At 39.8% G+C, this 17,795-nt stretch overlaps 1 protein-coding gene across 3 annotated transcripts in view; it reads right to left on the bottom strand.

The window, feature by feature from the left end:
• The window catches only part of LOC119021478 (metabotropic glutamate receptor 4-like), a 188,041-nt gene that overhangs the window by 137,898 nt on the left and 32,348 nt on the right, over window positions 1–17,795 (bottom strand). For 2 of the 3 annotated variants that reach the window (XR_005075600.1, XM_037101779.1), the window contains exon 2: window positions 5,805–6,870. Coding sequence is in view for 2 of the 3 variants with exons in the window: in XM_037101779.1 (XP_036957674.1) it covers window positions 5,805–6,350 (546 nt within the window). In the remaining variant the exon portion in view is untranslated. The remainder of the gene's footprint in view (window positions 1–5,804; window positions 6,871–17,795) is intronic. The other variant, XM_037101780.1, reaches the window with a different exon arrangement.

Raw genomic sequence — 17,795 nt, 5'->3', positions numbered from 1 at the left:
CAATTTTGCACGTGGCGTGTGTGTGGTTGTACAAGCATACAGTAATGCACCCGTCTAAGGGTCTGCCTGTCTTCATCAGTATGCTGAGTTTGTACTCGTGTGCATGCATTGCCTCCATTTAAAGCAAACATTTATGTCTAGCCGCAGTGCTTGTAGATGTGGTTGTCCCTCTCCTTTCTGCAGGCTAGATCATGCAGCAAATGATGTCTTGCTGGCACGGGGGGTGTTATGATACGGTTGTAAAGTTGAGTCAGTTTGCCTTCCTGGGGGCAGCAGCAGGTCCATCATGACCAGTCGAACCAGCAAGCATCTGGCTGACCCGTGGTTCCATGTGAAGCCATAACTCAAGACCCCATCGAAATGACCACACCACTCTCCATTAAAGGTTTACTGTTAAATCTATATAAAAGACCAGAGTGCTTTACATCATGTCAGGAGCATTTTCTCTTATTTGATTGTTATAATGACCGTTATTCAATTAGAGTGGATGCTGACTGATTGGGGAGCGCCATTAAAAGTGTTTGATTTTCAATAGTGAAACGCAAAAGAAGGCCAAGTGAACTGGAAAAAAATCTTACTGTGTTGATCTACTCAACCTGCCATCTGACTGAGGCTGCTTTCTTAACCTCCAGCTGTCTGAACGTAAAAAGGAAGAAGAGGGGAATGCTAATATATACATTGAGGATAAAGAGAAGGGAGATCAGAGAAATCCAAATTAAATATGCAAGGACACCGCTTACGTGCATTAATGAAGAGGGAACGAGCACTGTGTTAATGACGAAGGATTTGAGGCTTCCATGTGAGAGTGGGATCAAGAACACGCTGCTGGAGAGGCTCATTACTGTGGCACACACTGACTCCTACCTGTGTGAGCGTGCATATAAGCATATTTTATGTGTGGGAGACAGAAAGAAATATAGAGTTCATGCACAGGGCTTTGCATGCTCGTCTCAAGTATTTTTATGTGTATTACCAGCAGGTATAGATAACGCACACCCATGCACAAAGGCATACATAAAATAAAGAAAATAACATACATACATTAGAACATACAAAAGATGCAGAAAACTTCAGAGTGTGTGTGTGTGTGTGTGTGTGTGTGTGTGTGTGTGTGTGTGTGTGTGTGTGTGTGTGTGTGTGTGTGTGTGCTCTGTCATACTGGGTTCAGCTGATTATTGCCTGGGGCCTTGACACATAAGATACATCCCATGTGGTTTGTAATACTCTGGAATCTGGGAGCTTATCAAATTATACATATACTGTACTGGAGGCTGTTGCTGGGGAGTATTAGATAAACTAATATGCAAAAAAGCACAATTCCCAAATCCACTCATTGCTTTGGGATGATACTTTATAGTGATTATATTCAGTGAGGAGGTTCCTACTTTATCATCTGTAATCTTAATTATTTGCCTACCAACGATTATGAAAACAAGATAATCGAGATAAAGGTATTATTGTACAACAGTGATCCTCTCATTTAGTCTTGTATTGAATCCAATGCATCATTTTCCTTTACAGAGGTAGGCATTGTTCTTCCCTAAAAGCCCAAACTCACTCTCAGCCAGGCGATAGCATGTTAAGTTCATTTCAACCGGCATGAGAGCCACTGTAAAGTCACACCATTCAGTGATTGTGTTCGTCTCCATTTTCCCAGCATTGCTAGAAACAACTTTGCTGAACTTCATCGACTCCTTACGAGTGTTGCTCCTGACTTTATATGCCTACATGGCATCTAAATATGACTGATGCTTGGACCACTCAGAAATGCAAAAAATTGGTTCCAGAGTGGGCACTGGCTCCAGACCAGCACCCGAACTGTCTTGGTCCAAAAGGGTTAACAGTGATCTTATGTAAGTAGAATTGGCAGGGACGGTCATTACACACTTTGGTAGTCCAAAAATTTTGTACAAAGACGCTAAAAGACAACTTGCAACACTAAAATGATCACTGCGTGCGTAACATGCCCAGAGCTGACAGTGTATCAATGTTCACCAAGCACTTTCAATATTGAATGAATTCGAGAAAACTGAAGATGTATCAGAATCAGAGAAACAAACCGGGCAGAGTGAAGCCAATTATGCTGCTGTTTCCTGTTGTTTTTCAGTTTAATTATATTCGTAGTTGAGGGAAATCTACTTTTAAGATGAAAAGTCTCTTTATAAAAAGTTCAATGAAAGATGATTCTAAAGTCAATGAGTCATAGTTTCAAATAAATAAGTAATGCGCCCAGGCGAGAATAATAACGAATAACATAATTATGGTAATTGCACAATTACACTGCTGTGCAGCACAACTGCAGACAAGGAGCCCCAAACAAAACTCCTCCAGTGTAACACGTAGGGCTGTAACGATACACCAAATTCACAATTTTGGTTTGTATCATGATTTTTGACCCCCAGTTCGATACAAACCTCGATTTATTCTATTATTTTTTTAACATTTTATTTATGGTACATTTCAATAACTTCTGTATATGATGCTTGTCTGATAGTATCAGAGGCGCAGTATTGGCAAACAGAACCAGTGTGAATGGGTGAGCCGGATGCGCATATAGAGGGCATATCCATAGGCTGGTCTGTTAGCTGCACAGGTCCCTCACTCAACTAAATAAAGAGAAATAATGCACAAAGCAATGTTACAGAACCAAACTAAGGTAACGTAGTAACTGTAACTGTCTTTGGCAATGAGGAAAAAAATACCGCAGCTGTACACAGAGAAGCATCTGTCCTCCCGCCTGTCCTACAGACTCCTCGTCACATTTCTGCCTGAAAAACAGCATCTGTCACCAGCAAGAAACTTTTACTCACTAAGTGTTTATGATGATAAAAATCTCTGAGACGGACAGCCCTACTGACCGAGACATCAGTGAACTTTCCCCCGGAAAACAGCCTCCGTCCTCGCGAGTGACAGAGTCAGACAGCGACCTGTTCACCTGTTGATGGTGATTATGTAATGATGTAATTTAGAGCAAAAAACATAACTTGTCACTTTCCAGGATGTTTGGTGCATCTGGATCTCAATCACGACACATTAAAACAGCATCCACGTGATCACAACTTATCTGTGGGTTTAGATTGACAGGGGGGACACCAGGGAAACACCTTGAAACACACCCACGTTATCATCATGACGTGTACCATCACGTCTCTTAAGGAGCCGCAGCGCCGGCTTTCTGTGCGAATTACACAACGGTTCGTCTTTACTCCAGTGGTGCTTCGCTCTGTGTAAACGACCAATGGCGGAGAACTGGCGAACCACCGCTGTGATGTTAATGAGTGTTAATGCATCTCTGTGTGAAAGGGGTTACTTATAGCTCATAGGGCTGGATCTGGACTGGAAGTTGTGTCGCGATTCTGTCTTCTCACACCACAAGACAGGTTCGTGGATCTGAGTGTCGCGATTTCAGTTTCAATACATGCATCGTCAGAGCCCTAATGCGAAGTTTTTTGCTCAACATTAGGACTAACATTTCACTGGCTGTACAGACAGCTAGTATCTGACTTGATGATCTATGTTATGTGAAGGAAGAAATTGATTTCTGCACTCATTAAACATTAAAAAGCACATTAGAAATAAGAAGTCTGTGTCATAATCATAGTAATGTAATAATATCCAGACACACTGCAGAGCGTCTGTCCTCCATGGTGTTGGCATAGATGGCTCAGTGTTGATCACACTGGAAGGCAGTAGAGGAGGCAGTGCCAGAGTGTGGTCTGGTTCAAAAGCAGTCTAGCATTCAGCACCAGAGCTGAGAGCTCTAGTGTCGAGAGCAGAAACAAGGGTGAAACAGCATTTCCATCGCCTGTGGCTGCAACTAATGATTACTTTTCATTACTGATTAAATAGGAAGTTTTTTTTATATATATATATTCCTTTTTTAGCCATTAAAATAAGTTAAAATGGTCTCACCAATTTTCCAGAGCCTAAGGGAAATCGTCAGATTGCTTGTTTTGTCAAACCACAAGCAAAATGATTTAAAGCATCATTATGTGACTTATAAACCTTGTAATAACAGATTCAAATTCATTTTATGATACAGTGTCTTCTAATAGGGTGAATGGTGTCACTCTCTCAGCCACTCGTCCCCCCATCACTTGTTTCTGCTCTCCGTAACATGGGATCACAGCGTTACATACATGTTTACTTCAACATACAGTTTTTTTGTGGGGGACACCAAATCGCATAAAATGCCAGTTTCTACATAATGTTGCTGTAACAGCTGCTGAAAACTAATTTCTATCATGATTGTGTTTATGCACATTGGTATGTTTGCTTACACACTGTTTTCATCCTTTTTCCTGCATGTGAAGCACTTCATAACTGTGTGCTTTTAAAAGTGCTATACAAATACAATTACTATCATTATTAAAATGATTACTTTTTGTTGCTCTTGCAATATCAGCAAAGCGAATTGAGGTGCAATCTTGCGGAGCCTCAATTAGGTTAGAGCCCATTTTGGTGAGAGTTAACACCTGTTGATGTGTCCTTATGTAAGACACTGATTCAGCTGCAGGGACAGTTTTGTGACTGAGCCAGCACCTCCCAGTACTTTTAAGCAAGACAAGAGGGAATTTGTGTCTGGATTAGGCATGAATTTTCATGTGAGATCAAGGTGAAAGTAGTACTTTGGAGCCAGCATTATAATAAGGTTTGTAGGTAAAGACAGGACACTGAGGATCTGAAATACATTTTGAAGTCTGACTGTTATCTGAGGAAAAATCCCTCTTTTTAATTACCAGTGAATTTAAATAAGCCACCACCTCGCTGATCCCACTGAAAGAGATTTGAGTAATATCTGTGCTAAAATGTGTAATTTCCCATGAAAAAATGTCAAACACATGACAGTACTTTATGAAGTCATTTTTTTGAAAGTCAAAGAAAAGTATATTATTTTTGCAGTGAACTGAGCAGTAAACAGCAATCATACCTTCAGTAAAGTAGAAAGAGCTATTACACTCGTCATGGCTGGCTGGCTAGGAAATAAAATGTGTGTTAAATAATTCATCAAATGTCCTAATGTACATGAACAGGACATAATTTCTTTCAATAGTGTAAGCAGACGTAAACACAAGACTGATTGGAGGAAAGGCTATGGGGTAGAAATGAAATCGAGTAGTATTGTTATTAATCACTTCTGTATTATGACAGGCAATACCTCTCACTGCTTAGCAACTGACTCCTGCAGGGCAACAGTCAGAGTGATGAGATTTGCCCAGAGATCTCCTCTCCAAACTTATGAAAGTGTCCATTGTGTGGCAGCAGATTACTAACACATATTGTTCTCTCACAGTCTTCAGTAGCTCCTGTTGTTTTTCCAGCCGCAGTTATTAATTATTCAAACTAATATATAAGGAAGATCGATAAAGCGAGAACATCACAAATCCCAGGTTTTATGTTTTACGCAGTATTCAACAGCAGACACAGCTCCTGTTCTTTGGCCTGTGCATTTCCTACTTATAATCCCAGATTCCCCCCAAAAGTTGTGGCGCTGTGTAGAACAAATACAACTACGTGTAATCATTTGCTAATCCTTTTTGGTACATACTCAACTGACGACCTCACAAGTAGGGACAGGAGTTGGTAACGGGTGACAATCATGGTTGAGTATGTGTATGGGTATATGTAATAACTGTCCTTAAATAAAAGATCAGAAGTGAACCTGTGAGTACCCCTCATACAGAGGAGATAACTACATGGTCTCTGAGACACTTAATCAAACCATTGTGGTAAACTCAGTTTGTTTGCAAATGATTGAATTCTTGTCCGGAGAAACCTACACAACAAGTGTGCTGTTGTCTTACCTTGAACAGGCGTAGAATGTTGGCCACCATAATTGAGACGGAGCTGGAAGAAGCTCCAATGACGCCCACCACCCTCTCAGGTTTAGTGATGATTGGTGATCCCCCACCAAGACATTTGACATCTGTCCCGTCCTTCTCTATCAGAGCCTGCACGAAGGTGAGCGACTGCTCCAAGGCGTGAGTGTCCCTGGAACAGGTGTCCAGCACACGTGCCCCCAGTGTGATGTTAGGCAGCAGATTATTGTCATTATTGATACGGTCAAGGGCAAAGAGCATGGCCTCCAGTCTGTGTATACCCTTCTCCTTCTTCAGCTCTCCACATGGCTTGCCATCGTGGCCTCTGGCGTGTACTGGGAAGAGCCCACCTAAGGAGATATCCCCATCAATGCGGATGGAGTTCAAATGTGTGTGGCCCGGCCCTTTTGGTTTGGCAGCCTGAGCAGCCTTGAGGGAGCCGTTTAGAAGCAGCAGCAGCAGCAGCGGCACAATCAGGCTGTTTCGTTGAGAGCCGGTCCGATCCGGTCTACACACCGGGGGCTGAAACATGACCACGGCACGAGCACAGATCCACACTGTACAACCAAACCCAGCGATCAGAAAACAACAGAAGCCAGGTATTATCTTATGATGGCCAGAGGGTTAATTGCAATACCTCTTGAAGCAGCTGGCACAGAAAAGGCTTCCTCTCATGTCTCTTCTCTCTCCCAGGCATTCAATTAATGTAGAATAGGAGTTTGGCTCTTTCACAGGATGTAATCCCGCTCTCTTCTCCTCTTTCACTGCCTCACTCCATCACCTGACCACCGTGGTGGGCAGCAGCTCTTGTGTCGACCGTTATTCACAGACTTGCCTATGGAGATCCTTCACTTGGGGCATTAGGAAGAACAAAGGTGAAATGATAAGCTTTCTCTCTCGGCCTCTCCCCTCCTCTCTTCCTCTCCCTCTGCGTTTCTTTCCTCTCCACCTCAATCAGAAGTTTTTAATCTCCCCTGTTCCCCTGGGCAGGGATTTGGTATATGTCAGAGCCCTCAGGCCTGCTTAGGTCCACAGGCTTCAGAGTGTATTCCTAAAAGATGAAAAAGAGAACAGCAGTGAGACAGTGCACAGAGAAAACAGAAAAAGGGCATTTGTATTGGTATGGGCTTTTCAATGCCGTTTTTTCTTGCTTAACCTTTTTACTGCAGCATTATGTGGAATGAAGAGACAGTTCTGTTCCCGAACTAATTTCTTTCTCTTATATACTCTCTTCCTATCTCAACCTATTTGAATTCACAAGGTTTCTATGAACGCTCAGGGTTGACATGCCTGAGTGTCATAGCTCCATGCTCCGTTTTCACCTTGTCTGCAGCGTCACAGACTCACCTGCCAACACAAGGAAGGTGGTCGGCTAATGTTGGAATAGGGTATATGGGTAGGGTATATGCAGAATAAGAAAGAGCCATATGAAAGTATATACTTTGTTTCAACAAAATAAATAAAACTATTAAGGAATGCAGGTACTTCCTTTCTTAACGCAGCTATATTATCCAGGAAAATATTAGTTAAGACTAAGTATCGGATCGGGACTCAGTATTGGCAGATACTAAATATTAAAGGACTCGGGATTGGGATCGGGGTAAAAAAAACACCTGATCGGGACATCCCTAATCACCATTGCCACGACAATACTTCATCAGACCTGTCAAATTATTTCAAAGGTTAAGTTTTAAAGGAAGGATCAAAAGGCACGAAGAGGCTAAGGATGAAGCCGATACCTCTTTGTGCCAAATGGACGGCTGCAGTATTACCCAGGTATTTCTGCTGAAAAAAACTGCCTAAATCAATTACCTATACTACAATGGATTTCACATGTGGGTCTCAGAGTCTCTTAAGCATGTCTGAGTCTTTGCCTCGCAGGCTAGAAGAGTACAACAACACAACGGGGGTATGGTCTAAGAAATAAGTTGAGTTTCAACATATTGAAAACTTGAAGCCTAAAGCTCAGCTCTATTATTACCGTTGTAGCCCATGAGGGCTGCAACTAATGATTATTTTCATTATCACTTGCTTTGTTGAGATTTTTGATCTATAAAACATGAAAAAATTGTGAAGATTTGAGATAATCATTTCCCAGAGCACAAAGTGAGTTCTTCGAATTAAGAATAGATCGATAATCACCCTGGGTGATAATTGTATCAAATATTTAGCTTTTTTTGATGAGTGTGAGTGAGTAAGTGATGAAATTATTTCATTTCAAAATGTGCTACTTTGGCTCTGATGCAGCATCCTCTCTGTCTGCAGTCAGTCTTCTGCAAGGATATCCAGCTGCAGCTGCAGTAGTAAATATGGTTAGTGCAGGGTTCATAGGTGGATTTTGTCACAGTAGAGGTCAAAAACTACATCTCATGGGCCCCCATGGGTCTCAGTTTGTCGAGCGAGGCTGGGTCTTTGCCACAGCGGCACTCAGGGTTCGAATCCAGCCTGTGGCCCTCTGACGCATGCCATCTCTCTCTCAAGGCTATGTAGTGTAAACCAATGCTCACAACTGCAGTACATACAAACTCATTCTGTGTTGCACCTTTCACAATAAAAGCCCTATACACTGCAGAATAGCTTATTGGGTTGTTAAAATACCTGTATTTACACTTGTATTATTAATCTAAGTGATTTATACTTAAATAAGTATTTCTTTTTTATAAGCTAGCTTTTGTGAGCATTCACGCACATCTTCAGAAGAGGTAGTTATAGTCATTTATTTGCCAGATGACAATAATAACTACAGTTGATAAAGACTGTTTATTTTAACATTTTCCATTTATTTTTGATCTGCTGTAGTACTGTCTTCCTCAAACACCGCAGTTGTGTACAAGTTGCCGTTTTACGTAGGGGGCGCCCACAACACTGACTGGTGGGCTGAATTTGTAAACTAATTAGTCAGTACAGTTATCAAATAGTATAAAGTAACACAAGTAAAGAACAAGTACCTCAAAACTGAGTTCAAGTAGAGCGCTTGAGTATACAGGACTTATTTACATTCCATCACCGGTTATTTTTTATTAATTTTTTAAAATTTGTTTTGACACCAAGATTTTCATTTTTACAACAAATGTAAAGCAGTTCCAATTACTGGTCATCAGTTCTTTAGTAATAATCATGTTGGCCAGAAACTACTAATCTACTAATAAACGACTCACAGTTGAGACTCAAATGAGGCATTTCTCCTTAAAAAACTTCAATCCATATTTGATGATCAAAATTGTTGCAGATTATGTTCTGTCTACCACCTCAGTTTTCCAGCTCTATGCCTACATCTGTTTTCATGTGGTGCTGTTTATTGTTTGACTGCTGTGTTGGTTATAAGATGCAGATCCTGCACAGATTCAACTGTTGTAAACAAGCTGCTGAGGTACAGGTGCAGATTTAAAGCTAGATCTAAGTTTCTAATCTCCATCCTGTAATGCACGTCTATACTCTCCGACAGTTTAATTCCCTCCCTTCTCTTTTCTTCTCCCTCTGACACACACAATACATGCATACCTTACAGGCGCAAAATACGCCACTACAAGCTATCTTGTATGTACATATCTGCACCCTGTTCATTCCTGAAGCTGTAATAGGCTGTGAAGGGACAATCTCCCTGCACACAGTCACAGAATAGGGCTGTAGACATTGGATTTCCAGCAGAGTGGGTGGAAGCCTTGGATTGGCAACGGCTGAGATTCATTGAGAGCATATTGGAAGTGACAAGGTCCTTTGAATACACCCAACTATCTCCTACTGAGCAAGAAGTAATTTTTCAGAGTTGATTCACTGCAGGTCCACTTTAACTGCTGCAGCACAGATGACAACTGGAAATCCAGCCAACTCACCTTAGCCCCCATAACCACATACAAACCATGCAGCAGCATATCTCATATCAGAGCCTTCACTGAGGCGAAGGCAGCAAGCTGCCAACACAGTGCAGTATAGAAAGGCAAAAGGGGGAAAAAAATACAGCTGTAAACACTGAACAGTTCAAATAAGAAATTGTTCTGCAAGGCTGCAGATTTCAAGACAGATGTCATCAAACTTCATGTTTGTACAAAGAAAGAGCTGGTGGTGAGACAGCTTGTATGTCTCCCTCAGACTGAAAAACAGCGAGCTAATCTGAAGGAGTATCTCGAGTGCAGCTGAGGGAAAAAAGATCTCACACCTTGCAAGATTACATCATGCATTATCATGTTAATCAGCTTGTTTTTGTCTTGTTCCACATGAATATCTTATAATGTTTCCTTTTTGGCCAGGATGTAGGTAATTCATTCTTTAATCTTAAAGATCTCAGTGCTATGCGGGTGGGCTGGCTATATCTACTGAATAAATCATTTTAGAAACTACCGCCACCGTTGGAAAAGAAAAAAAATCCCATTTTAATCAAGACCACCTTTCAGAGCTCTATTCAATATGACATGTAGTGATGTAGTTACTGAATGGAAAATGCAGTATTAGCATACTCAGTGTGATTCTGGTTACATATCAGGACTGTTTTCAGCTTGAGGAAATTTACTGTATGTAACACTAGTCTGACATACAGCACCTTGGCTTTGGAGGTGCAGGAAATTCTCGCATCTTACATCTCAACGCCAATGAGGAAGATTTAACAGAGCATAATCTGGAGTTTGCCAGCTATGTTGATTGTTGATTTTTTTTTTTTTCTTAGCTTGACAAAAAATGGTTTATTTACATTGTGCTCTTGAAATGAATAGCTGGAGATCATAACACTACAGATGCAAAAGTGAAGGAGATATTAGCAATGAGTGATTAACAAAAAAAAACAAGGATGAGGACATTTCTGATTTTCAGAACATACTGGAAAAAACAAACAATTTTTAAAAGCCAACAAGGCTGCCAGACGGTGAACTACAGTTCAAGTCCTGCTACTGGATATTCTGAAAACATCTTCAGACATTTCCAGATATTTTCAGTCATTCATGTAGTGACTAAAACCAGATATTTATCACAGGAAGTCAGACTATTTCAATCCATGATTGTGGCATCAAAAACAGGCATTGCAGGTATAATTTTTCAACCCTAACCGAGTGGTTTCTGTGTGTAAACCTAACCAGAGCATAAGCACAGCGCTGTGCAAAAGAGAAATAGTTGCAACACAAAGACACATTCAGATTTAACCTACCTGGGGTTTTTCAGAGATGTACTTAGCTAACATTTATTCTGGTGATTGTGCTGCACACAGATCTTGGTATTGAAGAGAAGCAGCTATTTATATTGTTGACTGTTAAAGGTGGATTTTTTTTTTTTAAAAAAACTCTCTAAATAACAAGGGGAGACAGATTTATATTACTGCTTTTATAAAATTATGAAAACATAGCCATGTGCAGTAATACAGAAAGTTCACGATGAAAAACTGTTGTACATTTGAATCATTGACAGGTCAGTCATAATCGAATCAAATCATTGGCGAGTGAGGATTCAAAATGTGATAATGTCTACAGATCAGCCTAGAATGGTGTACCTCAATAACCATGTACAACAGAGACACGAGAAAAACAGAGAAACTGTTTACTAGCTTACAAATGTCACAGACAGCTGCAGGAATAAGGGGAGATTCATATCAGGAAACAACCTTTCCTCAGGTGCAAAAGCATGTTTTGCAATAGACTATGCATTGTTACAAAAGGCCATACAATAACCTTAAGGCAAATGTTTGTTGTTGCATGACCATCCAAGCTACACCAGCAAACAGAAACAACTTTAATCTGAAAAAGGTAAAACCTGTCTGTTTACAATATATTTTCCCAAATTTTCCTTTCTGAACATTCAATATGTCTTTTTTGGCAACTTAATCATAGAAGATTCAACTTACTGAGGATTCTAAACTGAAAGATTATCAAATAAAATGCTGATTTTTAACGTGCACAGGAAGAGACAGCGTGGGTGGTGTTTTACATTGTGTCGGTCTCGCTTCGCCTACACATCTGTCACAAAGACTAGTTTTCAAGTACACAGGCCATTTTAATATTTAGGATGTGTTGCAGTCGTTTGTTGATGTTTGAGGGAGGTCTAGGGACAGACTGTGCTCTAAAAGAACATAAATAGAGATGTCATGGGGACGATGTGATCTAAAAAGAACTGCAAATACTCTGCAAAGAGCAACAATGCTGCGAACAGAATATCTTTTCACTGAGAAAAAGTGTCCCTCAACCAGTATGCCCTTAGAAATATACTTCACTTGATGTGTTGTCTTTGAAGATGAAGAAAGTGTTTTGCAGACAAGCCCCTTCACCTTAAAAGCATCATATTTCTTCAACACTTCACATGAGAAATGTTACAGCTCAAGCACAAGCATTTCACAATCCAATCAGTATTGCATAAGAAACATAAGAAATACAAACAAGGACATGGAGGTAAACGTATATTTATTTTCAGCAGATTATTTCCCTCTTCATCTTCACAGACCTGAGCATCTGCTGGTTGGCAAAGCCAGCTAGGGAAACTTTTAGAGAAGTGCTGTAGCTCTCTTTTCACAGATGGGCAGGAGGGGCTCTCTAATTGACACTCCAGCATGTTGATGCTGCACAGCAGATCAATAGGAAGGTAGAGGGAGGCTGCCCCAAGGAAAATGAACGGAGAGAGCAGGGCTAAGCTGCACACAAGGGCTGGTGAGTTTAGAAGAGGCTGCCACGATGTTTGTATAGTAAAGAAAAAATGCCTAAAATGAGCCTCAAAGAGATACATCAATAAGAATGGATCAAACTTCCAGTGGTGTTCTTTGTTCACATTTGTAACTGGTCTGAGGGTGATACCTTAATTTCTGAGCAGCAACATCAGAGAGCTGCAATGCAATTAGTGCAATACACTAAAACTGAGCCCACCATCTGTCACTGATCTGCTTTTTCAGCACATCAACACAGCTTTTCCCAGCCTGAGAAATTCTGACACTGTTCTCATTGAAAGCTTTTAATGTTTTATTTTGCCAGCAGTTTTATAATCATTGTCAGCTGTACTGTGCAGCATTATAGTGGCTTTGTACCAAAAGGATTAGTTAAAAATAGTAAATCTTTTACGGCTGCAATGAAAATTGATTTACCTTCCTCATCAATAATTTGAGTAAACTTAGCTAAATTTCAAAAAATTGTGAAAAATGCCAAAATCCAAAGTGATGTCCTCAAATGTCAAATTATTTTGTTTGCTAATAGTCAAAACCCAGGTACATTCACTTGACAATAATATCACCAGACAAAAGCAGCAAATCCTCACACTGGAGAAACAAAAACTAGATGATGACTGATGTTTTTGGTACAAGTAATCAGAATTCAGCATTCCCCCAAGCACTGCCTTGAGGGGTGGCCCACCCACCCCAAAGGTCCCAAAGCCACCCCTAAAAGAAACTCAATATTTCATTGCCAGGCTCGACAGCTTCGGCAGGTAATGTTTTCACCTTCAGAGTGTGTGTGTCTGTGTGTCATCATGGCAAAATGTAGTCCTGGAGACGCCTTAGTACCGAGAACAGCCAAAGAATAAGTTTTGCCAGCAGTCTGTCTATTTGTCTGTCATCACAACAGTGCAAGATACAATCACAAAATCTTAAAGGCTTGTAGGTGAGATCAAAATGAAGGCCAAGTTCGCAGATGGCTGTTGTCCGACCCCTGTCTACCTCTATTTTATGTAGTGAATCCCTTGCATTCTGAAAAATATATGTTCAGACACTTTTATTTTGAAATTATTTTGAAATCACTGGGTTTCTCTTTCCTTCCACTGCTTCGTGTGTCTGCCATCATTACGGTAGTTACTGACCATGAAAATTTTAATATTACTGCTGTAAGGTTAATGTAGCACAATTATTCAAGTCTCTCTGTGTATTTCATGTTGAACTGTCCAGTCGATGTTAAATGTATATCATACCACTGCATAAACAGTTAATACTCATTTTAATATGTTTAAGTGTTACGGTAACTGGCTAGCCTAGAGCACTAATATCAATGCACTGTTAGTGTATTTGCAAGTGTACATCAGTGTACTTCTTGGGACTAACTTTTAAGTTTTTAAAAGTGTTTATTTGGGCATACATGATGTATAAGATTATTACAATTTGAGCACACAACTAGTTCACAACAAAGATTTATTTTGTTGTTACTTGTTTAATATTGTGAAGTATACTATACTATGAGTGAACTTGAAGGTACATCTTAGGATGCCAAAGTATGCCAATCACATTTTACATACATAAAATGCTCAAGTTAATGCTGGCTAACAACTGGATTGTAATAATTCCATTCTGCAATTATTCATCCACATCATCCCCTCCCCTCAAAGCAGCAAATTATCAAAATAGCTGATGATTCATTTTTCATCTATGGACTACTCAATCAGTGCATTTTTCTGTCTTTTAAGTTCTTAGATGGTGATGACAATCAATAAGATGATACCGTATATCATCAGTACAATTATCTAATTGTTATTATGCAAATGATACAAAGCATAGGGTTTTATAGGAAATGTTCAAGTATCAGAATTTCTGTCACAGCACAGTTGCTGCTACAATATGTGCATCATTTTGACAGCAAATCCTCAGACCTGCATACGCCCCCATGCAGCAGTACAGAAAAAGTCTTGATGAACATAGTCTTTAATGCCAGCTGTCAAACCAGACATAAAGAAATCACTATATCAGTTTATGTCATACTTCACAATAGTGAGAAGCCTCCACACGCTCAGATCTGTGCAGCCTGAACGTGGGGTTTCTTCTCTCTTATGTTTCAAAGTGTTTCTGAGGTGCAGCACCCCAGCCAAACCTCACAGACTCTGAGTCATGTTTCCCTGCATTTTTGAATACTTCACAATAATAACTGATTACAGTTGTCAGAGTAAACAGTTGCTGAAGAGGAAAGTACCTCTCACGGCAGAGCTGGCTATAAACTGCAACAAAATGGACCAAATTGTAGAAAATTACAGCACAAGCTTTCAACACAATTGTCATATAAGCTGACCATGTATTTCAGTTTGCTCTAATCACGACACTTGTTTGGTTCAGTGTGCCCTCATTTTTATTCTATACCATTTTAAGCAGTTTTACACAACCAAGCAATGTAAAAAATACTGCTGCCAGAATACAGACAATCAGAATCAATTTCTACAGTAATTCCTTATCCATCCTTTACTTAGTGTGATCATCTTTAGAATCAGGAGGAAATCAGCTGGAATAAGTATTTCTCATGCAATAATTATCAGTATATCAGTATCAATTTAAGAGACTTTCTGCAGCACACTGCTCAGAGCACTCCAATTTCTGACTTTTAATAATGTTTTAAAGATCTTTTCAGCAGTGAAATTTAATAGAGACGACAGCTAATTATGACTAGTTACTGCAATAAAGTTAATGCCAATGTCACAGAGTAAGAGATGTGCTAATTGCTTGGTTTCTTACTAAATGCGCAACAATATCATTTTAGAATTTGTGTGTCTCACCAGAATTCACTTTGAAGGAGTGTGAGGATGCAACTAAGGGTTATTTTCAATACTGATTCATCAATTGATTATTATTTCAATAATTTATGCAGAAAACATCAGAAAATTGAGAAAACTCTAATTACAATTTCCAGAAAAACACCAGGTTACACTTCAGATTGTTAAATTGACCATTCAGCAGACCAAACCGCAACAATATTCAAGTCAGATTGATTTAATGACAGAGAAATGCAGCAAATCACATTTAAGAAGAAGCCTTTTGAAGAAGTTTTTGGTTAATAAGGGAAAATCGAAATTTATCAATTTAATTTTATGTTGATAGACTAATGATTAATTGAACAACTAATAAACACTAATCCAGTCTGAGGAGTTAACAAATCATCGAAAAGACAAAGCTCCTGATTTTGCTGGTCCAGTCTGGTGAAGGAGCTTTGATGTGGTTTCTTGCAAACCAAATGACCTGCAGGTGTAGGTGAAAAGAACTAACAGCATGCAGCTAGTAGGCAGGAGGCCCACAACAGCGGAGTAGCTACGTTTCCTACGTTTTGCTGTGATGTACTAGAGTTGACAGCCGTGTAGGGCCCTATGATGGAATCGCGGAATTGGCCTATTAAAATACAATCTATTTTTCGACACGTAATATCGCGGAATTTGACACAATTTCATAGAAACGCTGTTTACATGTGGAAGAGGAACGTATGTCTGAGGAAAAGTGCACGGAGGGAGGCGAATGTGGGTGGCACAACAAGCCCCCCTCCACAGACGGAGCCCTCCCCCTTCAAAACAATGTAAGCATGGCGAAGCGGCTGCCTGCGGTTCCGTCTCCATTGGCGAAAAAAACTGAGAAACTCGACTTTAATCCCTCAGTACAGAGCCGTTTTTTTCTTCTTTTATCAATAATAATCTATAATTTCTATTTAATTGGTGTACATTTTAGTCATTTACATTTAAAACACACTGTTGCTGGTTCTTCTGGTAAAAAAAAAAAAAAAAATGTGATTCCCAAGAGTTAAATGGAAAAAAAACAGAATTCCCAAAAATTAAAACAGAAAAAACAGAATTTGGGAAAAAATAAAACAGATTTTATAGGGCCCTAGTCGTGTACAAACTGCTGCAACACTACTCCAACCAACAACCACATCTGATTACAGATTATGTGTATGTGCTGTAAAGTGTCCCATCCTCATCCTACACTATAGATCAACTGTACAAGTAGTTTATTATGACCTATATTTACACTTTTTATAAGGCAAACTCTAGTAGCTGTAGTATCTTTAACAACATATACACCACTTACGTTACTTGCTCACCTTTCCCACCATTGTTTTGCTTTTTCAGTCTGTACTTAGTTGTACAACAGATGATACAATTACAAACTCGTGTGCACCGTGCAGCAGCTCTGCCAGTAGCAAAGTCGCAGGCAACATTTCAGATGTAAACCTGATGCTAACAGGAAGCCTGACATCATTAATGGGGGAAAAAGGGTTAGTTACCTCACTAAGAAGTTGGATTACAGCTGCTTCAATAAAACAGCTCCTTCTTGTTCATTACTCCCACAGACTGTATAAAACTAATACCTGACATATTCCATCCACTGTTAACAAAAGCTAAAAATGGCTAACGTTGCGCTCTGTAGACACATTTTTGATGAACAACAGTAGTAAGTGCTGAACTCACTGGACACATTTCCTGTGACCGTCCTACTTCATTATAAAAGTCAAGTTGTTTTTTGCCCAAGTTTTTAATATGAATTTAGGCTTAATATCAAAAGATTTTTGCATGAGCCCTACCTTAGTGGCTACATGTGAATTCTTCAAAAATGAAGTGGCAAGCAGGTTAATAGCCGTGTTCATTCAAAATTGATGGGATCACGTTGAGTATGATGTCTGTATTATTCACATCACTGCCAGATGTGTCTACTGAGAAAAGCATTTTTACAGACAACAAAATGAATCAAATGATCCCAATCTTGTTCCCTTGACATGTAAAGTGTTTTGTCACTGTTGGATATGAACAGAGACGGGAGCGGGGAGCTTTAATACTTTAACTCTGGGGCACGTTAATTACAGAAATAGCAAAACACAGTTGACAGTTGTGATTTATTTAGAACCCTGAGATATGTGGTAAATCTTGCCAAGACATGACATTATGCAATAGCTGACTGTGGCCGTTTGATTTCCCTTCGCTGAGAACCCCGAGGACGCACGGGTGTAATTTATCTCTTGAAACATCAACTTTATGACAAACACACCAGAGAGTCGCTCCATTTCTGTGCCAGATACAGACATTTTAGGACATGCAAACAAGGCCTATTAACACGAGGCCAGAGCTGGGTTGTTGTTGGTTTTTTTTCCAACTGTTTTGAAGATACACCAAGTCATTTGTATGACAAGGTTGACAACAGTGGGAGGAAGAAAGAAGAAATGGGCCATTCCTAAATTTTTTGTTTACTTGCACTGGATGCTTTTCTGTGCAGGCTAATGGAGGGCTAAGATCACTGAGCTGCAGCTAGCAGGAGATAAATGGGCTGAAATGTGAGAACAAGCTCTG

Source organism: Acanthopagrus latus, chromosome 6, assembly GCF_904848185.1.
Source record: "Acanthopagrus latus isolate v.2019 chromosome 6, fAcaLat1.1, whole genome shotgun sequence".
Classification (NCBI taxonomy): domain Eukaryota; kingdom Metazoa; phylum Chordata; class Actinopteri; order Spariformes; family Sparidae; genus Acanthopagrus; species Acanthopagrus latus.
This window is presented reverse-complemented; position numbering and strand designations above follow the sequence as displayed.